This window comes from Poecile atricapillus, chromosome Z (genome assembly GCF_030490865.1).
Source record: "Poecile atricapillus isolate bPoeAtr1 chromosome Z, bPoeAtr1.hap1, whole genome shotgun sequence".
NCBI classification, from domain to species: domain Eukaryota; kingdom Metazoa; phylum Chordata; class Aves; order Passeriformes; family Paridae; genus Poecile; species Poecile atricapillus.
Genome location: NC_081289.1, coordinates 25,067,196 through 25,092,515, shown reverse-complemented (window position 1 = coordinate 25,092,515; position 25,320 = coordinate 25,067,196). Strand labels below are relative to the sequence as shown.

The following is a 25,320-nucleotide window of genomic DNA, read 5'->3' as shown; positions in this document are numbered from 1 at the left end:
TCTTGTCCACTCTGGAAACCTAATAGAAAATTAGCAAAAATGCAATAGCAAGAAAATGAAAGCAAGCCTGGGGAAAGGTAATTGTTTATAACTGAGGGGTTTTGTTAACTCCTGTGCCTAATTAACACACTACAAAGGGGAGCCTTTGTTGAAACTTCCACACCCTGCTTTCTCAATTAAGGTACAAGAGAGATCATCATAAAGAGCTTGGAGACAGCTGGTATATCCCCTAGCAAAGCTAAGCCTGATTTAGCATTCCTTAAACTAAAAAAAAATTTAAAGAAAATCCTCAAAACCCAACAATAGCGAACATACTCATACCCTCTTTCTCTTTCTGCATATGATTCTTTTTCTCCATGTAATGCAAAGCTCTTTCTCATTAGTTCCTGGTAGAAATAAAAAACCCTTAAATTATGATCCTCATTGCTGATGTGTTTTTAGCCCACAGGAAAAATGGGCTGTGGTGATTATTTTCAGGGTTATGATGGCTGGTTGAAGAAACTTTGCAGGAAAGCTGAATCATTGAGTGAGCATCTTGTTTTCATCTTTTTTTATTTTGCTATCCCACATCTAAGGGGCGGCTTATGAAAATTCAAAAGGCTTTTATACATGTACATTCCTCTATAAAGAGTCAAAGAATTACAGGCCTCTACAGTGTCTCGCAATTAGCTGCAAACTTAGGTACAGGGGCGTGTTTCAAGTTCAGTGTTAGATGCAGCTGTAATCGGGAGAGTGGTAGAGCAGTAAGAGGCTTAAGGATGGTTTAACTTTATGTACAAACAGAAAAGTCAAGGAGGGAGAGGACAGGATTTACCACAGGTTAAATGACTTTTCCCATTAGGTAGAAGAGAGCAGTGCTATTTTATTTTGTGCTTTAGGTCTGTGTCATGGTTGCGTTTATAACTCCAAGTCCAAATAATATTAATAATATTCTCTTCCACAGAAAACTTTTTAACCTCCTTTTCTTTTTTCTTTTTTTTTTTTTTCTTCCCTGGGACCAGTGCAAGAAAGCAGCAGTGCTTGCAGTACTCCATACACCTTGGCCTAACAGAAGTTGCTATCTTACGTGAAGGAACTCCAAAGTCCCTCAGCACCTCTGTCCTGTGGCTTTGATTCCTCTAACATTTTCCTGTCTCTTGGTATCTGAGAAATTTCAGAGCAGGTGCTAGCCTGGGAAGCTCAATGAGTTATTGATTTTTGACCGGAATCAGTGTGTCATAAAAATGCACAGGATGCCCAGTGAGTTGCTTTCCTTGTTCCAGAGTAATCCCAGGAAACGATGATCTGATAAATGGAAGAGAAGGGTGACTGTGTTAAATGGAGCTCATCTTCACCTCATCTGAAATGAGGCTTCCCACAGTGATGGCACCTCATGTGTCTGTGCTGGCATTTCTCACATCCTGCAAAGCTGATGTCTCAGGAAATCCGGGTGAATTTTCTGCTTTCTGTGTCAGCCCTGACAGTTCACTCTTGTGATCCATCCCCCTGACCCAAACCTAGGGCTGAGAAGAAGGGTAATGCACAGATCTTTGTGCCCAGCTTCCTGCACTGGTACATACGTTCCCAAAGGCAGAGCAGACCAGCAAAGCTGTACAGAACAGTCCATGCTCACAGTAGGAAGCTGGAGGAGCTGGGAGAATTAAGGAGGCTCTCATGGGAGCAGGAAAAAAGTCCTAAATGTGGGAGGGAATCTTGGCAGAAATGAAAGGGGGGTTGTTGAGCAAAGCATGCACTGGCTCCAGATGCACAGAGCTAGCAATATGTTATGCTGAGAATCTGTGGGTGTGTTTATAAGACCTGCCACTGACTTGCAAGCACAAAGGATGTAGCCTCCTCTTATCAGAAAAATGTGGGCTTCAGCCTTGCAGAAGAGGGAGAATGAATGTTCGAGTAACTTCCCATTGGGTCTTCTTTCTGGTTCTAGCCCAACAGAATGTTCCCAAAGTTTGGTTTTGACTGCACCAGCTTTTGTTTCTGGCAGAAAAATGTGGTGTCTTTAATTGGGGCAGGCTATAAACGAGTTAGTTCCCCTGCAGTTCCCACAACAAAGTTACAGTGGGAATCTGGATGACTTTCTACAACACTGGAAAAATCCCTTGCTCTTAACATCTCTTGGGCATACTAGAGAATTTCAAGCTAGTTTCACTTCGTCCTCAGCCAGCTTCCTGAAATGAGAACCACAGGGCCACTTCATTTGAACAAATATTTGGCCTTGATTACTGTAGCAGGCTGAGCCCAAAAACAAACAGAAGACATGGGATAAACTGAGAGGCACCATTAGTGGAGAAGAATCTCACACAGTAACCTCAGGAAAGGCAGCAAGCTGAAAGTAGGGGTGCTTTCTTGGTTTTTTGTAAGGACGGTGTTAAAAAAGGAGGGACTAAATTCATCCTGGTAGAGGGAAGTGAACATTCTGCTAGATGTCTTTTGTTTAGGGGTCCATTAAAGGTGACTGATGCTGAAAAGCAATTAAGACAATGAATAAATTTCTTTGAAGTTGTTAAATGCTGTCACTCTTATGTGTTCTCTGAAGCAAGTCCTGTTTTTGTTATAGCACAATCACTCTGCTACTGAATTCTTGGTTCTGTGAAAACATGGCTTAGCCTGAGACCTACAGAAGGAAAATAGAAGCAAAGGTGGCAGAAAGCTCTCCACAGCCCTACCTTATCAGAGTGAATTCAGCAGTGTTTAGATGGATTTGTCAGTCTCTTTAAAGTGTATTTTCCTTATCAGTACCTCACCCAATCCTAGCTTGTCATAAGCATGACAGGTGCAGTGTGACAGAGGGGCAGGGGCAGGATGCTATTCTCCTTTCAACTTATCCTCTGCTAAAAGGAATGCCCCCAAGCCCTTCTGAACTCAGGAATCTGAAGCATTTCTTACCCCCTCTGAGAAAGAGAGAAGGAAAAGGCGGTATTTGAGATGTTAATAAAGGCTCCTTAGCAATTGTTGAACCAGGGAGCTGTGGGGCCAGGGCAGACAAGCCTAAAATTTTGTACTTGCTGAAGTATCACTGAAGGAGCTAAGGTGTAACAGATGGTGTGAAAATGATTGTTTTCTTCAGAAAAAAAACAAGCAAAAAAGCAACAAAACAAAACCCAAACAAACAAAAAACCCTGTTGCTTTGCTTTTTTTAAGGCAGGTAACAGGATGTTTTCTGCTGGCATTTTGGACAAGTCTGGGTAGGCCCAAGGCAGGAAACTCAGATTCCAAATCTGAGTTTTGGGACAAAGATTCTTTTGCTGGATAGCTTGTTGGCCCTTTTGTATACTGATGTTAGATGCCAGCTTTTCTGAATTTAAAGCTGAATAGAACATAGTGAGCAGCAAAAGAACAGGGCTATAGGAAACACAGTTTGGAAGAGGATATAATTAACTAAAAAAAGTCTGTTGCTTAGCACTGTGGTTCCATTTAAATGGCAGACGTACCTCTTGGATGTAAAGAGCTCTGGGCCATTATTCTTAGTATGTCCGATCAGGAATGTGGTGTCTGTAACCCTGCCAAATGGAGTTGTAATCTCATCTCATGGACTGGAGGAACTCACAAGCTCCAAGAAGATTTTCCCTTTGCCTCAGACAGAAGTTTTTATGTAAGTGTGTTTCTGAGGATGTTTCATGACTTCAGCCAGAGCCCAGCTGTTTGATAATCTGCTTCCCCAATAGGGTCCTTTCTACAGGATGGTGTCATTTGCATTTTATTGAAAGAATGGTCTCTGGTGTGTGACAAATACATTTAGTGCAGTACAGAGGTAGAGAAGTGTGCTTCTGAATGGTATCGCAAATGACCAGAGATGCTGTGTGTAAATGGCTTGCTTTTCAGCAGCAGATCTTGTCATTAATGTATTGAGAAAGTAAAAACATGTTCCTCTTTTTTTTACTAAAGTTGAAGCAAGAGCTACAAAGAGAGAGCAGGGGTTCAGCAGGTTGCTCACATGGAACCGTGTGGGTGGAGGGTTGGGGAGAGGTGAAAAATAGCATTACTGTTTTAAATGCTAGAGTATGCCAGGTACAGCTTTTCCCTTCCTCCCCTGTTGTGGAGTGCAGATAAATTTCCTTCCTAAATTTTCTCCATTAGCAAAGTCAATTTAAGACTCCCATCACAGTGCTTCAGTTTAATCCCCTCAGTTGTGCTGATGCGTCTCTCTGAGGGCCTATAAACTAGATCAGTGAACTGATCTTTTTTTCTTGACCTGCTTTTTTTAGCTGTTCTTCAGTGATCCAGTGTACAATATGACTTTTTAAACATCTTCACCATCACTGCTGGACCAGTGGAAAGCTGTGTCACAGCACTAAAACCAAGTGTCTAATGGTAGAATAGACAACACCTTAAACCAGTTTTGCTGATGAAGAGGGTGTGATGAAATTGCACCTTGACATACGAAAGTGAGCCAATTAAGCCTTACTTTTTCTACAGCCATGCCAGAAGCTGGGTAGTTCTGCTAAGATTAACATCGTTCTGTAAGAAAAGGACTCCTCTCCTAATATCTGCTCCTGGCTGCTTCTGAAACAGGTTACCCGGGACACATTTCACTTGTTCTCTGACACACACACCCCTCCCACCCCTCAGGGGAAACATCACTTGCTTTCACTCCTTCCACACCTCCTAAGATGGCTTTCCACCTTTCACACTCTCACAGTTTGGATGTGGTATTTGGTTTGGGAGCAGAACAATGAAGAATTGGTATAAGGGGAAAAGGAAGTTATGTGCTAATAGGTGGTGCTTAAATTGCAGACAAATTTCAGGTTGCTCAGAGGCACAAAGTCCGCAGACCTACGTGACTTTCTTCTACAGACCCGCCTCCAAAGAGGCAGTTCCTTTTTGCTACAATACCTGAAAATGCTTCAGGTTCTCATCTGCATTTATAGCTGCTGCTTTGTATGGGTGTATCTATTAAAGCCACTTCAGAGCTGCTTCTCTAAAGAAATTCTAATTATGAATCTGCACTGAAACAACTAAGGTTTCAAGGTTTTGCAAAAGCAGACCTCAGGCTTCTTAGCAACACCAGATTGTGACATTCTCCAGATTCGTACATGTGCGGTTTCTGTCTAAAGACACTGTGGTTAGAGTTTAGCAATGTGACTCCTCCGATGGAGTAAACACCTTTTTGCCTCTGTCACTCTTCTTGTTTCACTCTCTCCAGCTTGTCAGTAAGAAACTAGTTTTGGAAGAGGTTTTTTTCCTGCCCCCCAAAGCATTGAAAATTATTCACCAAAATTAATTTTGCCACTTTTATCTGTTTGTCAGATACAAAAATAAAATGTCCCTGCATTTATTGCTGATTGATGAAGTGCAGGCTTCTCCCAAGGCTTGCTATTTGCCCACAAATTTAAACAAAGTTCGTTTGCAAAAAACTTAAGACCAAACTGGTTTTGGATTAGACCAGTGTAGGGAAAATCACTATAATTCAGCAGTGGCCCTTTGTCTGGTGTAAAGGCTGGCAAATTGAAGAAGTATCTCTGGATGCTTGCTGCTTCATAGATTTGTTTCCCTCTGGAAATACTACGATTTATTAATTTATTTCCATCAAACTGGTAAATCTGTTTGCTGTTGAGATGTTTTCCAGAATTCAGTGACCATTACATGTTTGTTCTTCCAAATGGTGCTGGCTCGCAAACACCGGTGTAAAATGTGAAGGAAATTGATTACAAAGATACACATAAATATCATGTGCATTTGCAGAAAGTAACAGATGTATAAAATCAGTCTGATAGCTCTTTTAGTCACACTTGTTTTTCTCTGAGGTGTGTCCCCTTTCCTGGGTAACTTCCTGCCAACAAAAGTCTGTTGCACATTTTTTCAAGGTAATCAAGCTACAGAAAACAGACATTTAAAACCTGACTTGCCTCAAGTATGGCACATCTACAAATCTTACCATGAGGGAAACACACAGAGTTTTCTATAGAGGTGGGATACACTTTTTGTGAAGGGGAAGAACAGTGTAAACTTGCACCAATCTGTTCTGAACTCAGTTTTGATGCTTTACTGCTGAAACCATCAAGAAAGTTTTGATACCAATTAAACAGGAGTTTGACCAAGTTCTTAAATTTATATTTAAAAAAAAGAAAAAAAGAAAAAAAAAGCACCAAACCATAAGAAGGCAGTCCAGTCTGACCTTAGCCTTAAATCTGAGCATCAGGAAGAGCAGAGCACATATACAAGTGTAAAAGTCAGAGAAGAGTAAAAAAAAATAAATTACCAATATTATATACTCTTCAAAAATGACTTTGTGACAGTCTTTTTATGTCTGCATTTCATGCTCCCAATCATTATCTTTTACTTCCAACATAACTACTGCTGTCAGTTCATGTTGCCTTTTGTACTTGCTTTCCTAGCTAAGATCTGTTACTTTTCCTCCTTTAAAAGCTCTGTTTAGACTTGATACTGACTACTTTCCTTTGCTTACCTTTCCTTTCTCCACCACTTGGCTAATGATGCAGCTTCTCACGTTCTTCAGAAGTTTTTGACATATTTGGTTACCTCCACTATTTTCATTCTGCTGCATTTTTATGGGAGCACTTAAAACTCTCTTGTTCAGTCAGTAAATATCTGTTCCATATGTTGGTCACTTGTTTTCATGGCTGAATATGAGCCGCTGGATTGTTTGACCATAGAATCGTGGAATGGTTTGGGTTGGAAGGGACATTAAAGATCAGGCAGTTTTGACTCCCCTGACATGGGCAGGGACACCTTCCACTACACCAGGTTACTCAGAACTCCATCCATGAATGCTTCCAGGGATGGGGCAGCTACAACTTCTCTGGGCAACCTCTGCCCGTGCCTCATAACCCTCACAGTAAATCCAAAGGCATCTGGTTATGTAGGGAGCTGTCTGTCATAATTCCAGGTTCCTTTCATTTTTTGCCTTGAATTACGAGTGAAGACCTACCCTGTATATTCCCTTCTCACTGCCAAATTAAATTCTTGCTTATATTTTGCATCTGTATTTACATTTCTCACTTCTGCCTCTGACAGTGACACCTCTGTGTCTCTGATACTCACTGTAGAACCTTTCAGTGATTTCTCCATCTTGTGTGTCTTGAGATAAAAATATCTAGGATTGTTTCCAAACTAGTGCAGTAAATCTTTCTAAGCCTCAGACAAGAAATGCTTACTTTAGATACTTCTTGATTAATTTCCCTCTTTATTCAAGCCTCTTTAAGTTCATTTGCCTCTTCTGCTTGGAGTTTTGGTACTGCCACCAGTAAACTTTGCCTCGCATTTTCTGTCACTGGCACCTACATCTGCAAATGTGCCCTCCTTGTACAAAGTAGGAAGTCATAAACGGAAGGAGCCTTGTATATCTATATTCTCATAAAGTGTGCAGTAAACCTTATCTGCTTGTCTAGATCTGACACATGGATTTACGTACACTCTACTCTTTTCAGGACTTTGGTCTTGCATCCTGGCTATTGCTTCCTCCTTAAGTTACAGTAAATATAAGGAGGCAGAATTCCACCACCTTTGTCTTTTCACACCTCAGTGTTTCACCATGCCTTTTAAAGTATGTTTTGGGCCTCTGTGAGCATGAGTACCAGCTGTTCCAAACACCTCAGCAGCATCAGAGGCTGCTTATGCCTGTGCTTCTGCCTGCCTCAGTTTTGTTCCTTAAGAGTCCAGAGAAAGGAAACAAAGCTGGGTGAAGGGTCTGGAGCAAAAAGTCTTATGAGAAGCCGAGGAACCTGCGATTGTTGAGCCTGGAGAAAAGGAGAGTCAGGGGACACCCTTATCCCTCTCTACAACTGCCTGAAAGGAGGTTTTAGCCAGGTGGGCGTCGGTCTCTTCTCCCAGGTAACCAGTGGCAGTGTGAGAGAGCACAGCCTCAGGCTGAGCCAGGCTGGACATCAGAAGGAATTTCTTCTGAGAAAGTGATTAGGCATTGGGATGGGCTGCCCCATGGAGGTGGTGGGGTCACTGTCCCTGGAGGTGTTTAAGCAAAGACTGGACGTGGCACTCGGTGCCATAGTGTGATTGACACGGTGGTGTTCGGTCACAGGTTGGACTCGATGATCTCAGAGACCTTTTCCAACCCAACTGATTCCGTGAAACTTATTTCTGACTGGCATCCTCCTGTAGCAGGTATTTTGCCCTACAATAAGGCTGAGTCGGAACCTCTTGACAGGAACACCCCCCCACCGCCAACCCCCATCCCCGAGGACTTCTGGCACGGCCTCCGGCGGCGGGGCTCGCAGCCCATCGCTCCGCTGACCCCCATGCCCTGTTCCCGGCCCCGGCCGCACCCGCTGCCCTCATGAGCACCCAAGGCCGGAGCGGGCCGCCGGTACCCGCCCGGCGCGGGGCATTGTGGGGCTGGCGCGGCGTGGGGCGTTGTGGGGGCAGCTCGGCCGGGCTCGACCCGGGCGGCTCGGAGCGGAGGAACCCTCTCCGATCCCGCAGCCGGCGGGGTGGAGCCCCGGGCGCCCCCGAAGCCCCGCAGCCGCCGCCGTTCCCCGCCCGAGCGGCCGCGGGGCCGGGCTGGGCTGAGCTGGGCGGGGCCGGGCGGGGCGCACGGGCGTTGCTAACGGCTCAACGGCTTCCTCAGCCTCCGCACACCTCGGCCACTCTGATTGGTCAGAACGGCCGTCAATCTCCGGGGGCGGCGGCACCATTGGCGGGCGGCGGGGCGGGGGGCGGGGCGGTCCCGCCCGGGCGGGCGGGCGGCTCAGCAGAGCCGGTGAGCGAGCGGCGGTCGCGGTGCCGCGGGAGGAGCCGCAGCTGGAGGACGCCGCATTATTGCCGTGAGGAGCGCAGCCGCCGCCGCGGCGTTTCCTTCCCTCCACCGTAGCCGGGCTCAGGTGAAGCCGGTCGGGCGGGGCGGTGGGTGCGGGTGGCTCCGGTTTGTCCCCCCTGGCGCCTTGCTTTCCTCCCTCCCTCGCCGGGTTTGGCGCCTCTTTGTCCGGCCGGGCGAGAGGGCTCCGCTGTTCCGCCTCTCTGCCGCTCCGTCCCCGTGGGACCCGCCGTGGTGGGGTGCTCCCCGTGTACCCACGGTGCTCAGGGGCCGTGTGTGCCCGGGGAGTTGCCGCTCTGCCGCCTGCACGCCCCGCGAACCGGCCTCCCGCAGGTGGGGTTGGTGATTGGCGCTCTTTTCCACCGGACCCAGCTCCTTCCCTTCCCAATTTCCCTCCGGTGCCCGGCCCCGGGGGGCAGCGGGCAGGGGCCGGCGGGGCCGGCGGGCAGCTGTCAGGGCTGCAGCCTGAGTCACGGGCTGACAACTCTCCTGCAGACACCGCCATGGGCTTGGCTTCCGCCCGCCCGCCCGGCTCCACTTCCTCGTTCGGTTTGGGCCAGGAGAGAGGGAGGGAGGGAGGGAGGAGGGAGTGACAGGGCAAGATGAAGCTTGCACTGGGAGCTCTTGCAGATAGCTTGTGCTTTCAGGCATCACCTCCAACCGAGTAGTAAAAGTTCGCCGGCTTTGAGTGGTATCTTTGCCGACTTATCCTGGGTAGGTGTGGAAAGTAACAAGTTTCATAGCCCCTGAGCGTGGTGCCTGCCCGGGGAGTTTAATGAGAATTGCTCCTAATTTGCCTAAACACGGGGTGAAATTAGTTTTAAAAGAATAACACGCTTCTGGTAATAAAGGGGGATTTTTCAGAAGTAAACTGAATTGGTAAATTGGTCAGCAAACTCTGCATGCAGTGACTCTTTAACTCCACTTTCTTTTCCTCCTTACAATTCCTTTCCTTCTTTTTTTCCTCTTGAAGCACTGCTTGTGCTTTAGATCTTTCTTCTTCTGTAGTTTTTCTTCTGTGTCCTATGTCGTGCTGTCCTGAGCCACACTCCATCAGAGTGAGCTAAGAAGCTAAGCTTTTTTATAACTGGGCAGGTCTCCCAAAACAGAGTAATCTCTCAAATGATGCATAAAAAATTATGCTTCAAATCTGTAAAGATACTGTAGGTAGTCTGCAGGCCAAGGTCCATTTATAACTTGTCTGCTGTAAGGAAATACAAGGTTGCTTACATGGAGGCTGTTGAACCAGGGATTGAAAGATTAAATTACATTCTTGACTCTTGTATACATCTCCTGTTCATAAGGCTAGGTATGGTAAAGTTTTAACTCTAAAGTAGCAGCCCTCTAATCAGTTACCGCCTGTGTAAAATGCTTTTGAAATTAGTCACTAGGTCACAGTGTGACTAAGTTCACTTATCGATGGCAATCCAGCAAAAATGGCAATGGTACGGCTATGAACCGACTCATAGATGCACTGTCTGCATCTGTAGTGCTCTCGCAAGGTTTCAGTGCGATAAACAAATACTTTGATTAACTAGAAAGTTGTAACGAGGGGAAATCAATTGATAAATGTAAGTGGCAGAGAAGGGTTTTGAAGCTCCTAATCACAATTTCCCAAACTGTATAAATACAAGATTTTATACGAATCTGACCTTGTGAAAATGACTACAAGGAAATCATGCAACAGTTCCATGATGCTCCATATCAGGTGGAACTGCTGAAATTGATGTGGTCCATTTTTTGATAGCTTTGTTTATTGCACTTACTCATAGTGTGTGCACTATCTTTACAAAGGTGGACAGGCAAATTTTTCTGTAACTCTGAAGTAGAAGCAAAATTGGTAGTAGTGGGTAGAAATGGGGCTCTCAACTTCTTTACTGACCTGAAACATTGAAGTGTGTGTGACTGGCACCAGGCTGGTGGGTGATATGGTTCTTCTTGGAATCTGGTGTCATCTCTTGGATGCTTGACTTGTATAGCCAAGGTCTGATTTTAGAAGACCTCTGGAGAAGTGTTTGCACTGCTGAGTAGCCTGTGTATGTTTCTGTATAAAAAGGAAGATTTAATAATCAGGTTCTGTTTGCCCCAAAAGAATGAGTGAAGAAACTGAAGTCTTGTTATTAGCCTTTGCGTAGATAGTTATGGTATTTCTACCATGGTCCTGGGTTGGTTTTTGGTTGTTTTGTTTTGTTTTTTCTTTCAAGTTAATCTTGTAAGAAAAAAGTTGCCAAATGATAATTTAATCTCAAGAGATATAGAATAAGATTTTTAAAACTATTTCCTCTGGGTAGATTTTGGTGTGTTTCAGAATGTTTTAAGAAAACAAATAGCTTGTGAGAGCTACACCATAATATTTTTAATTAATCTAATGAAAAAGTAATGATAATAATAAAAAAACCCAACCTTGTCTGGTAAAATCGTAGGAAAGAGATTAGAAAAATCTCTCACATGGGAAGCTGAAATAATCTTTGTTGTCCAGCACATTATTTAGGTATTATGCAAAATGTTAAAGAGTGGCCAAGCTGTGTAGCTGGTGGTAGCTCTAATACTCATCTTCAGGTTGAAAACTGCCTTGCAGTTGGATGCCACAGGTGCTTAAGTCTCTTTGCAACAATACTTGGCACTGCAAATGTATCTGCTACAAATGCGAGATTTGCATTTACCACTTCAACAAGCTATCTTGAAAACCCAAACCATTATTATCTTGGAAGGTCTTTAAAAATAATGTAGCAACTGTTTTAATTTAATTATTCATAGGTTAGTCGTGTGTCAGGCTATTCACATGCAGGTATGAGGGAGTGCATGTGTATCAGCTGCTACCTTTGTGAAAATATACTTCAGTTGTACTGGGAGATTAGTCTGTGTATACCCAAATTTCAGATTTGGTTCTGTTAATTTCCAGAACAAAGGAGACAGGACACGTGTCAGAGGTATTGTGATTTCTGAGCTGATTCTGCTCAGTCTTCCGCTTCCACTGCATCCCTAGGCCTACGTTTCGCCCAGATTGATGTCACTTATGGATTAGTGTGACTGTAATAGGGTGAGATTATAAGTGGACCCATGGGAGGTACAGGAACTCATCTAGTTAATGCAAGGTTTACTGAAAGGGGAAGTCAAAGCTAAGGTTGTGTTATCCCCCACAGTACATCTCCTTTTTTGTGTGGTAGCTTTGGGTTATTGGGTAACGTGCTGAAACTAACTGATGACTAGAGTGCATTTTAGAGGCTCAGAATTAGTGTGCACATCTACTAAAAGGTGTTCAAAACCTTAATCCTCAGTGTATGATTTAATGTATTTTTGTTGGTTTGACTTAATAGTGCACTCAGTGCCCTCTAACATACATTTTTTTGTCTTTGATTTCTTGTATAAATACCTCGTTACTCTTTGCTTTCTTAGTTTATAATTGAGGCTGAGCTGTTTGCATGTTAAGTGGAGAAATTGTGTGCCTGACATTAAGTCTTCTGTGGGTTGGAACAAAACTATAATAGCAGAGGATTGCCTACAGCAGCATTGTTTTTGCTGGCAGTTGCTCTAACTTAATGGTGGCTCGGTGACCTTGTACCTTAAATTTCTTTTCAGTTTAACCACACCATGGTTCTAATTGAAATTTCTAGTGTAGAAAGAGATGGAAACTAGCAACCTGACTTTAATAGAGTATGCTGAGGCAAAAACACAAATGCTATTTCTGCCCTGGAAGCTAATGCAAATGGGTGTTGTCCGACTAAATGAAATGCATCAATTTACAAGTTCATCTTAATTATGGTTTATCCGCTTCGCTTTTTTCTTCAGTGGCTGTGAGAACTTGTTCAGAGTACTTGAAGTAATAATCTCAACACTAATTTTTCTTGTAGTCTTAGGCCACTGTAGTGACTTAACAGCTTCTGACCTTACTCCAGCCCAGTTGTGTTCAGCATAGTGGGTTTGTCCCCCTTTTCAATTAATAGTCCTTTGGCCTGTTACTGTTCATCACAGTATGTTGCCTTTCTGAGCATCCTAAAGAGTCTGGAGAAACAGTAGTCTACAGTTTTCTGGTGATGGGGCTGTGATTGATTTAATTGTGTAATACTTCTGGAGCTACTACTGCTAAGTCATTTTCTTTTTAATCGTAGTGAAAGGGAAACTGGAAAATTGATCTGGCATACTTTGTCTACTGCAAGTTATTTCTTGTAGAAGTATTACAAATGTATTGCTGCTGGTTTCAGAGAGGTGTAATGAACTGTAGTGCTGTATGTTGTGTCTTGACTCTGTGACCTGTTTATGAAATTTATGCCTCTAGAGTTTTGTACATAGGATTTGGATTCTGCTTGTCTTCATGACTAGAAATTTAAATTTCTTCTAATGCATGTATGCTGACTTTACTGAGAGCAGTAAATAAAACCACATGGATGAGTGACTTCAGTAAACTCAGGTTAATAATTAATATATTAAGGGAAACTTAACTTGGAAATCCATATCATATAGTCTTCTTAACTGATGAATGCTTCCATTCATCAAGAGCTACCATTTTAATGAGTCTCGGCAGGAAATCCATTGTGATATATGTCTCTGCACAGTACTTGAGATCTGATTTGCGTGAAAGCAAAGTGGGCGTCCAGACTTGTAAGAAAAAAGGTTTAGAAAAATTTTACAGCTCTGTTTTGTTAGTTGTGTGCAGTCAGAGGGGTTTTTTTTTCCTTCTGGGCAACTTCCTGTTTAAAATCTAAGACTTAAAGCATGCTCTTGTAATAGTTTACTTCACTTTTTATTGTTTGTAGTGATGAGAGTACATTCACCTGTGTTTTTCTTTTAAGCTCAAGATTTGACCAGTTCATTTGAATTTAGGCTCTTTTAATCAACCTTGGATGTACAGTAGATTTGACTTTAGTTAAAGCTGGTTATGGCCAACAACCAACCTAGTTAGTTTTAGTAACATAGTTGTTTTAAATGTTCCAGAAAAAAAAAAAAAAAAAAGAAACCTACAGCCAAATTTCAATTAAAAATTTAAAAATCTGTTTTTTTCCCAAATGTGATTGACTTAACTGAACTGTATTTTCGGTATGTAGGTCAATTGTTAGTGAGGAAGCTCTTTTTGACAGGGACTATTACATGTAGGTCTGCTTGCCATTTAGTGCAAGAGATTCCAATCTTTCTGTGCCAGAATTGATAAAATCAATTATTTTGAAATGTGTGAACAAAGTAATTTTCATTGATGTACTATCAGTTTAAGAAGAAGAAACCTTATCTTAGGATTTAGACATATTTGAACAGGTATAGGGTATTTAGATGAAAGAACTTCACAAGCAATACTGAATGTAAATCTGAAATCAAACCAGTGAGCTGGATTAGAAAGTTCCTGGCTAAGCACTTGAAACTAGTTGGTTTACAAGGTAAATTGAGTTTTGCACTTTTTTTTTTTTTTTTTTAATGTAGGTGAATAAAAATACTCTCAGGCTTCTGTTCTGGCTATATCAGTCATAGTTTAAGATGTAGAGGAAGGCATTGAAATTTTGCTTTGGGTTTTTTGCTTGATTGTGAGGATGGATAGCTGTGTGTTTAACAGAAGGGGAGGATTTGAGATGAAGATAACCAGAAACAGCAATTTAATTCATAAATTCCTCATTGCATTAACTATCTAGAAGGCAACTTCTTGCTTGAAAATGTATATGAGGTAGTCCAAGAAATGTTTCTTTTGTATTAGTGGAATTTTATTTTTTTAGCAGAATGCCACTTAAATATATTTTATTCTTCATAGTTGTGGTTTAGACATTGCTTTTTTTCCCATTGTTCAGAGATAGAAATGTTTTTTTTATCCCTTTCTGACATCAAGTAGAATGTATTCAGACTTCTCAGAATTGTTTAAATAAATGGAACTATGGATGCAGATGTACAGGAGGCTACCTAAAATAGTTAAATAATTGGATACTTGAAACTGCTGTGTTTCAAGTGGATGTGTCTGCATGAGGACACATGAGCATTAATACTAAGTAAGAGTTCTCTACAAGCACAAAAACATTTTAAACTGTGACTTAAGATTTGTGACTTAACCCAAACAATAAAAGTTAAGCGAACTGGTTTATGTTGCAGTATGAATCTTTATAGCAGACACTAAAGTCTGTGACATTTCATTACACAGTAAATTATTGTGAATTGGTTTAATGGCCCTTTCCAAGTCTAATGCAGTATATGATGAGAACAGTAAAATGAGAGCACACAAATGGGGTGAGGAAGATGTATTAGTCATAAAAGAAGGATTGCCAATTTATTAGGCAAATTAATGTAACTTCTAAAAACTATCTACATTGTCCATGTAGCATGGACATATACATGTGCACAGTTTATCTTCTTCCACATGGTGGGAGGTAATCTTTTGTGTGGCAAATCCTAATTTTTTACCTTATGAGCAGAACTATACTAATAAATTTTAGTTCTTTAGTGCTTGAAAAACTTGATGTAAACTTAACTGATAAATATCACCATGTTGTATTATTGCTAATTCTGTTAGGAAAAAGTGCAGCTGCAGTTTAGCTTTTACTCATGTAGATAAGGAGAAGAGTATCAGAGAGTCACGGGATTGTTTCTGTTGGAAGGGACCTTACAGATCATTTCGTTCCAATCCTCTGCCATGAGGGACACCTTTCACTAGGCCAGGTTGCTCAGAGCCCTGTCCAGCCTGGCCCTGAACACTTCCAGGGATGAGGCATCCACAATTTCCTTGGGCAGCTTGTTCCAGTGCCTCATCACCATAGCACAGCCATGCTTATGGAATTTTATTTTTTTGTTGTTTTGTTTGTGTTTGTTATTTTTTGGTTGTGGACAATGTTGTTAGCTATGGTGGAAACGCACAAAACAGTTTGGCTACTCTGTGGTCAGTGTTTCCTTTATGCTGTTTTTATCCTTTTAGGGCAGAAAGCAAAACTTTATTGGAAATTTTCAAGTTATATTTGTTTCCTCATATGGGAACCATAGAATGTCATATCAGTGGCCTGCCAAAAGGAGATAATTTTCTTTTTTTTCTCTAAAAAAGTATTTTCTTGTATTGCCAGAATGAGAAAATTTTATACGGCATATAGCCATGATTCTAATAGTCCAGACTAAGTTTCTACTTGAAGTGTCCTTGCTTTTACTCATTTAAGATTGAAAGATGAGTCCTTTCTTCACCTCTAACACAAAACCCAATGTTCCAGGAGATCCAGACAGGGGAGGGCATGGTTGGGTGAATTCTAAAATCAGTGATGCCTAATGCTGCTCCTTTCTAAAGATTGATATATTTGCCGGTTAGAGAAGAAAGTGCACAGGTCAGGGAGGGAGCAAGCTAACCAGAAGACAAACTTGTGGCTGAGGTGTACAGACCAGACCAGTGTTCCTCTCGTGCTCTGCTGCACCAGGAACATTCTGTAGAACAGTCTTATAATGGTTGGCTAAGAAGCTGTGCCAGATCTTGAATGCAATAGGGAAATGTCGCAATCTGGATTTTCAGACTATCTTGAACATGACATTTATGAGCATAAGTATTTATAAAACAAATATAAATATAATAAAAATTTAAAAAATATAAATATTTTCAGCCTGGCCTCCTTACACATCCTGGAATGTAAAGGCTAAGTAGCTTTTTTTTCTTTGTGTAGGAGTTGCTGTGTTCTCATGTCCATAAAAAGTCATTCTTCTCCAGACCTCTACCTCAGAGATCACTGTCATAAACAAAAGACACCTTGTTGAACTGTTATGTATTGCTGGGAGGGTTGAGAATCAAGCTTGGACCCGGTAGAGGTGGTAGACGTCTAGGTGCCAGGTTTTTGCCTGCCATCCCCATAGCTGCTGTTAACGTGTAGCAGAATGATTTGAAACAAGAATGAAAATATGAGATGTAGCAGAAGGCTGTTTGTACATAGTGCTAGTTTGGCACAATAGGTTGAGCTGAAAGTGTCTAGAGAAACTTCAGCTGCAAAGTAAAAATAATACCTTTAAAAATTACTTACTGGACATATTTACACTCATTCTTGGTTCTTTTCATTATGAGCTGGAAGATGATTAGTAGTATTGATGTTGAGATCAAAGCAATTTGTCAGTTAACATTAGCAAGAGTAATTGTTCCTGTAAGATGACTTTATCTTGGCCACATACATGCTAAATATTTGCAGCTGAAAGGGTGAACCAGAACCATATTTTTCATCTCCATATTTAGGTGTAATTGTTTTATTCCTTTTTCCCTCTTGCAATGAATTGAAACCTGGCATTGACAGAGATGACAGGGAGTGCGAATTGATGTATGTAGAGCTACCTTAAACAGTGCCTGAGAGTTCTTGGCAGATACCTTTTTAGCCTTAAATCAGAATATTAGGGAGGGGATGAAAAGTGACTCTGAGGTATCAAAGGTTAAAACTTTCTAAGCTCTCGTGCAGTGTCTGTAGGGAACTCTGCATGCCTGATCAGAACTTACGCAGGCCATTATGCCTCCTGAAAACAAGTCTTCCAGCAAAACAGCTTGAACAGCAGGGATGGGCTGCAATTTTCTGAACTACAGCTGTCTCCTTAAGTGGGATTACTTTGCTGAGTGGTCACGAAGAATGTGTTCTCCCCCTGGAATGTTTTCCTTGTGGGCACACTGTCTCTGGAAGAGGAATTCTCTCCTCTGCTGAGAAGGCATGTACTGTACTCCACTAATGAGAAACAACAGTTGCAGAAAGTGTATTATGCAGGATTGTAAACTTTGAATATTTATTCAAAGTGAATGGGGTTGGGTGGCAGCCAGCCTAGCTTTGTCATGCTAAAGACTGGACTTGAAATCAACAGAAGGCTACCCTCCCCCTCCCTAAATCGGTGTTTGGTGTGTTTAAACAGAGTGTGCACAGGCTTCATAGAGCTGATTAACTGTATTGGTGCCATCTACATGGTAGTGTGTCTCTGTGTCTCCCTGAACTCCTAAGGTGCAATTAAAACAGAGGCAAGCATACCCTCCCTAGCATTAACTTAGGGAAGCTATGCCTGCCTTTATTTGCCTATAACCCACAGTGGTTAATTACTGCATGCAGTGTGGTTGCCCAAGATCGTTCCTGTGCTTCTGTAGTCCATGATGAAGCCTGCACTATCCTGTTTGCAGTCTGGTATCTAAAGTAGCCTCTTCAGATTGGCATTAATATTTGTTAAATGTACATGTGCCATGCTTGTAGGACTGTTCTCACAGTCCTACTGTATTTGAACCCAGTGGAGAGAAAAGGTGACTATTAAGTGGGATGTACGTGTCTTTGTGGCCTTTGCACTTTACCATGGGAAGTCCCAGCTGCCAGAGCAAACTCTCTCTCTCAGATGTTAGAATAGAATACATGCAAGTGCTGCTTCTCACATAGCAGAGTGGTGCTTGGCAGCTGATGAAGAGGGCTGGACACAGAGAAACCAAGAAACACTTGCTCCATGTTCAGTGTTCTGAGGATGTGTGCTGGGAACCTTTAGGCCACTTGGAAGGTGCAGAATTTCCTTCAATTTCTTTCTTCTACCTTACCTGTAGTCTGTCCAGTAGGTCACTTTGGTGCAATAGAAGCATCACTTATGCATTAGATAATTAGATTCCTCCTTGGTTCTTAGAGCCCCACATGCAGAGAGGGCACTTTAGTGCTCTACCTTGAGTTTAATTTACAGTAATAAACAGGGTAGCTGGCAAGTCTGGGCAGCACTACAGTCAAACTGAATATGCAACAATAATTGCCAGCAAACTGCATTCCAGTTGTGAAATAAATCTTTCAACAATGTATTGTGTGCGTCAGACTGTGACTAGAGAGGAAAGCAGTGAACTACAGTAAGCCTAATAGCAGTCATTATGAATCCCAAATAAGCTGAAATAGAAGAAATGAATCGGCATGGCAGCATTCTGAATGCAAAGGGTAAGTGCAGCTTGGGGGGCTGCCTGTGAGGGGGTGTTAATTGCAGGCTCAGGTACTTGTCTGGTGTTGTATTCTCTCGTGGGATCACTGAAATTCACGATTCTTGCATTCAGACTGAAGCATCAAGCACTGGTGTGTCTCAATATACTGAACTTGAGAAATAAGCAGCTATAAACTGTCCATCAGTTCAGCTTCCTGCCAGCTTTTCCCTTTCCTTTCCTCTCCGCCTCTTCCTTGTGATTCATTTCTCACCCTTAGTGATTTAAACTCTGTTTTTAGGCGTTGCTTACAAACTGGAGCAGTTTGGGCTAACAAACCTTACAGTTTTCTTTTCTATAAACATACTGGCACTTGGAGATGTGAAGTGTCAGCCTAACCTAAAGAAATGAGATCTGAACAGTTTCTTAGTGAATACAGGGGAATTATAGGAAGATTTTTATTGGTGGGTTAGGGGTTTTATATTGTCAGTTCATGGTTACTGTAGCTAGCTTGGCCACTATAGTCTATTTTAAACTAGTTTAGTCTAGCTTTCTAGCTGCTCTTAAATCTGATTTGATGAACTGCATTCAGCTGGCTGGGGAAAGCGAAATAGTTGAGTTGCAGGAATAATGCAAGTATTAGCTGTTCAGATCATACGCTTAGCAAGGATTCCCATCATATGAATGTTACTGACCAAACTCAGTTTGAATCATTAGCAGCTTCTCAAGGTCAGATTATTTTTTCAATTTTTTGTGTATTAATAAATAATCAAATTTCTTCACTGAAGGCAACTTAGTTGTACCCAAAATAGGGCCGTAAAAGAGACCAGTAGCACTGTCATTTTCTAGTGCAAAATTTTCTAGTGCAAAAATTTTCTTGTCTTACCTATAGAAAGGCATGCTCCACTTGTTCTATGAAAGGGCCTTTTGTTTTGTATTGCACCCCCTGAAAACCTGCTAAAGGTAAGACAGTTTGGAAAATGGTGGAAAAGTTGTATTCCTGAACTGCTTTTAAAAGGTGAACTCTTTAAAGAAGGGGAAATTAACTTGTAGTCTGAATATGTTTGCTACTTATTGTTCATTCTTTTTGTCACCCTTTAGGGTAGTTCCTCTTGCACTGCAAGTAGAAAGGCCACAAGGCAAACCATGTGGGAGGACTGTTTAATATGAAATCACAGAAAATTTGTAACAGTGTCTTACTGGTGGATATGAAACAGAAGAAAACTTCCACTAATTATCCACTTAAGATCCTTTACAGGCTTACAGCAAAGTTCTGAAGTGGTGATCTGAGTTGCCAAGGAGTCTGTGCACGTGTATGGCTATTTTGCATCCTCTGTAGCGCAGTATTTCACAAACTTCTCATAATTCGTTAAAGTAGGGAAATGAAACAGTGTGTGAATAAAATTGTCTATTCCAGTGTAGTAATGCATCTTTGCTAGGAATGAGGCTGAAGCCAAGAAAGAACAGTGTGGGGATTCCTACTTTAATGATGGTTTAGGTAACTCAGACTGGAGGTATTTCCTTGCCCAGCCAGTGCTTTAATACTTGTGTGACGCTTTAACTCTTGCCATTAATGTTCTTATGAATTCTATTTCTACTTCAGCTATTACTTCCATAGTTCAGTAAAGCCCAAGCTTACCTTACTGAACAGTGGTTCACTCCCAGGAACAGTTCTGTGGGTGCTGACAGAGTAATTGTCTGGGGGGAATGGGGAATGTAATACAAATAATTATTGAAAATTAAATTGCAGATAGGTAATGTTCTGTGCTTTTAGTAGTTGCAAAACACTTGTAATTGAAAGAAAGAGACCTTAGAGCAGAGGTAGTTTTTAGACCTTTCCAAACCAGATAAAGTTTGTTCCCAGGTTTATGGGAAGCACTTGATGCTTTAAGTAGAAAGTGTGTGAAGTGTCTCATAATTCCAACCTTAAGGCTATGAAATTGCAGTAAACTAAGGCAAACTTCTGTCCATATGTCCACTGTACTCCAGTGAGGGTTTGGAGTAATTCTGTCTAATTCAAAGGGAGTGCATGTCATCTTAAGTTAAATCCAGTGCTTGACTTGTTCCTCTCAAAAGAATCTGTCTGCTGGGAAATATATATGTCAACAGGGCAGTTGGTACTATTTTTTGAAGGTTGCTCTACCTACTGATGTCTTGGTCCCATCCTATTCATGATTGTAGAGATTGTGTTGTCTCTATCTGTGGCTGTGTGGCATCTTTGTGGCAATTACATAGTTAGTTAAATGACAAAGAATGTCTTTTGGACCCTAAAATAATGGAAAATGAGCAAAGTTTGACCAGCCTCTTCCCCAGACTGCTATGAACCACAATAAGGGAACATACTGGGTTAACGGGGAAGTGACTGTAGTATGTCATTTTTGGAAACAATACTAGGAAGGAGGCATTTAAACTCAAAACAAGGATGGTCTGTCTTCCTTCTGTATTCTTTGGTCGTCTTGCCTATAGACTGGCATCAAAAAGAATATTGTTAACGGTATTTTCATCTGGCAGTTGCACAATAGCTATGTAAAGATAAATGTCCTTGTCCTACATAATTATCTACACCCCAAATGCAAACTACCAGGCAAACAAATTGCTTCCTAATTTGTTCCTAAAACAGCAATGATTTGCATTCATTGTGAGTTGCTCTAAGGCTGTAAGAGCTTACTGGGCTTGCTTCCTTCCTTGACCACTTTAAGGGATTTTTAGAAATGCCCAGTGAAATGCAGCATAAGCTAGGAAAATAAGTTTAGGAGACCATGAAATGGAACTTGCTGAATCTGATTCCTCTGGTACTGTTCTTGTGGAGAAGACAAATTAATGGTTGGTTTGTGGTATTGCTAGTTTAGACGCCCTGTGGGTTTGAAGTCAGCCTCAAGAATAGCTCTAATGCCATGTTATCTTAGCTTGAGCCTCTAGTCGTCTACTACGTGAGGATTCTGTTCTGGAGCACAGGAGAGCTAGTTTAAGATGGTGATAAGAAGGCTGCTGCTGCCATTCAATAGGAGAATTTTCAGGTCTGTTTCAAGTTTGAGGTGCAGACCCTTTTTGAATCTCCTCACTACTATTCGGTAGTACTTAAAATATTAAAAGTTACATTAAATATATATATTTATATCTGCAGTATATTATACTATATTAATATATATTTAATATATTAAAAATATCTTAAACTTTAGCGTTTGGTGAGATTTTAGAATAGCTGTTAGGCTATTTCTCCTCTTACTGTGAAAGTTGTTTTCAGCCCTGAAAATAAAAAGGTATAGATGCCTAGAATGATCTCTTACTGGCTGCAGAATGCACTCTTGTAGTATACGAGATAATTTGGGGTTCTCTTCCTGCAAAGAATTTGATTAACCTCTCTGTAACTATCTTCTTTCCTTAGTTCTCCCCAGATCTAGGACTGACTGGGGATAGACACCCTTTGAAAGATTTCTTGTGGTCTTAGCCAAAAAGGATTAGTCTTTAACCTAGAATATATCTTAAGGTGTACTGAATGCATGCATGTACCCTAGCAGCGAGGATGTGAGGACTATATTTCAGTGTAATGTAGGACACTTCAGATGGCTGGTTACTTCGGATTCCTCAGGAAATGATGAAACTGAATCTAGCTGAAGCCTAGTGCCTCTGTGTCCTGCCTGATTATAGCCAAAAAAGGCAACTGGTTACATTCTGGGAGTTGCATAGGCAGGAAGCTGTGTAATGGAGGGTAGAGCACAGCTGTTGCCTTGCCAAACCTGATACAACTCTGAACAATTGAATATTTATTTATCTTTTTTTTTTCTTTTCCCCCTATTTTACTTCCACTCCCTTTTTTTAACCCTTTGATTACAACCTGCAGATGATACTCTGCAGTGTCATGAAATCCTGATGTCTTCTGTTGAATTCTTGGTCTTATTTGCTATATACTCTGTCAGGCTTGCTGTTATAGGATGGTATTGGAGCTCTCCCGACAGTTCAAGTTTCTTATGGCAGCCTCCACATTGCTGCATCTTATCTCTACAACAAATCTCGTTGATATGTATCCATTAAAATCTAGTTTTCAGGAATAACATGAAAAGCCAGGGAGGAGTTTCTCTGAGAATTGCCATTGTGGTTGAGGTGGAAGTGTTGGTGACCCTGTGGGGAAGGAAAGATGAGGTCAAGTGTGGAATAGCTGTTTGCCATATCCTGTAAGGCTTAAGACATAGATTTTAAACTCAAACTAGAGGAAGTGATTATTTATAGAGTGATTTTCTCTTTGTTTGCTAAAGAATTTTTGACTGTGAATATATAACTATCCATACAGTCTCTGGCACAAAGTTACATACCACTTACAGTGATACATTTGTTGAAAGGAATTTCCCTACACGCTTACAAATTACTGGTGTTGGCATTTGTGCCCATCATTATTATGGCTGATGTTTTTCTGGCTTCATTCACTGTTTGCTAATGCTGGGACTCTACATCTATTGTTGTTCTCATGCATGTTTTGGGAATTGAGCTGCTTCTGTCCCGCTTTCAATACTTTTTTGTCTGGAGTGTGTGTAGTCAAACTTCACTTACTTGATTTGCCTGCTGGCTTGTAAATATGAATTCTGTAGAAAAGTTATCCATATAGCTCCTGATAGCCTTCTAGGACATGAGTACTCATATTTTCATTTCCTGTTCTTTAGGTGGTCAAGAGCTCTAGTTTCTATTCAAGCTATGAAAAACATATATTGAGGACACTGGTATCTTTGTGAGGAAGAATTCAAGAAGTAATGTTTATGGGATCTTGTAAAGAGGCTGCTGTTACATGGCTAATGAGCCTTGACGCACGCAGTCCTTTTCTGATTGAAAGGACTTTTGAATGGCACTAATAAAATTGCTGCCTTATAAACTGGAAAATCCCTGGCGGTAGTGTTCTGCTTCGAATGAAACACTAAATCTAGGGTGCCATTTTTCAAGTATGCAGCCTAAGTCTCCCTTTCGTAGGGATGAAACTCTCTCCTCTGTCTTACCACAACTTCATAGAAGGATGTTTGTACAAGATATTTAGCTGTAAAATTTCCTGATTTATTCTGTTACTGTCTTGGAGATATTTTGCAACAGAACATTATCTAGAAAAAAAATTAATTATTTATATATATAAACTGGCAGGGTGGGCATTACTACTGAGCTGGTGATGGAAAGTATCTAATATCAGTCTTAACTGGTGGCAAATTACTTACTGGCTGCAAATTACTGCTATCTTTTAGAAGCAAAGTGCACCCCATATTCTAGGTTGGTAGCTGACGTTTTTGAGAAGTTGTGGTTTTTGATTTATAGCTTATCAGAATAAGGAGATACAAAGTAAAAGTGCTGATTACACATTTAGGATTTGATTTCAGAGCCAATATCTCTACCAAGTAGAGCAGTGAAGGGTTAATTTTGACCTGAATGTTATTGACATAGTGTCTGATGCTATGAAGATTGGCACAAATTGTTTGGTGCTTGCCACTTTAATATGCTTCCTCTTTTCTGCCAAATAATGGCTTCCAAATGCTTAACGGTCAGTGTTTTGTTGTAGGTTTTGGGTTTTTTTTAAAACTGCTTGCTAGTTTGATTTTTTTTTTCATACTCTTGGCAAACAAAACCTTGGCCTTATTGGAAGTTTGACAACTTGAGCAGTGCTTACTAACATGAAATTAAAGGAGGGAGAGGCATGCTCTGATGACCAGGGATTCAGAGTACTTAGCATGTGCCTGTCTGTCTCTAGGAATTTGCAAGTCAATTTGAGGCTTCAAAAATAACCTTTTTCTTTGTTTCCCCCTCTCTTTACAGGTCCCCAATTGTAAACCACAATGTCGCAAAGAGATGCGGATAAGTACCTTTATGTGGACAAAAACATCATTAATAACCCCCTGACTCAGGCTGACTGGGCAGCTAAGAAGCTGGTATGGGTTCCCTCAGAGAAAAATGGGTTTGAGGCAGCTAGCCTGAAGGAAGAAGTAGGAGATGAAGCCATCGTGGAACTGGCAGAGAATGGGAAGAAAGTGAAAGTAAATAAGGATGACATCCAGAAGATGAACCCCCCCAAATTCTCTAAAGTAGAAGATATGGCAGAGCTGACGTGCCTGAATGAGGCTTCTGTGCTTCACAACTTGAAGGAGAGATACTACTCAGGACTGATCTATGTAAGTAATCTTGTCTGTTGGGGCAGGAGTTCCTGATTACATACTGTGTGAACTTACTGTAATTGCTTTGCTCCAAAATGTATGTTAGCCTTTCATTGCCCCTATACACAACTCATCAAGTTACTTACCTTCTTCCCTCTACTTAAAATTTTTTCACTAAACTATGCCAATCTCCCTCTAGTTAATGTTGAAGCTTTCAAGGAATGCTATGGTAAATCTGGCTTTAATGTTTTAGTGTCTCTGTTTGCAGGATGTTTTGAATGCCTTTTAACTTTCTCTTAGCAAGACACAGGAGCAGTTGGATAGTGGTAAAGAGGGAGTCTGATCTGAACAAAATACTAATAATCATGATAATGATAACAACAACAACACAGTCCTAATCCACCTTGCATCTGAAATGTGTTTTCCATGTCTGGAGCTTCAGTGAGAAAGAACACTAGTGCCAAGCTTTTTGTGTGGCTCTCAGAGCATCTTACTAGAGAAGGACCATGTGTGCCCGCATGTACTTACAAATAGGAAATGTTCCTTTTCTTTCCATCCCCAAATGAGCAGAGCAGCGGTTCCTGCTTTTTACTGCTGTGTAAATAACAGATACCATTTATGGAACCAAAGGTCATACCCAAAGA

At 41.3% G+C, this 25,320-nt stretch overlaps 1 protein-coding gene across 1 annotated transcript in view; it reads left to right on the top strand.

Moving 5' to 3' along the window:
* Positions 1–8,714: 8,714 nt before the first annotated feature.
* Positions 8,715–25,320, top strand: part of LOC131592959 (myosin-9-like) — a 70,215-nt gene continuing 53,609 nt past the window's right edge. Inside the window, exons 1-2 of the mRNA XM_058864949.1 lie at positions 8,715–8,792; positions 24,342–24,694. Coding sequence (XP_058720932.1) covers positions 24,362–24,694 — 333 coding nt within the window. The 5' untranslated portion in view covers positions 8,715–8,792; positions 24,342–24,361. The remainder of the gene's footprint in view (positions 8,793–24,341; positions 24,695–25,320) is intronic.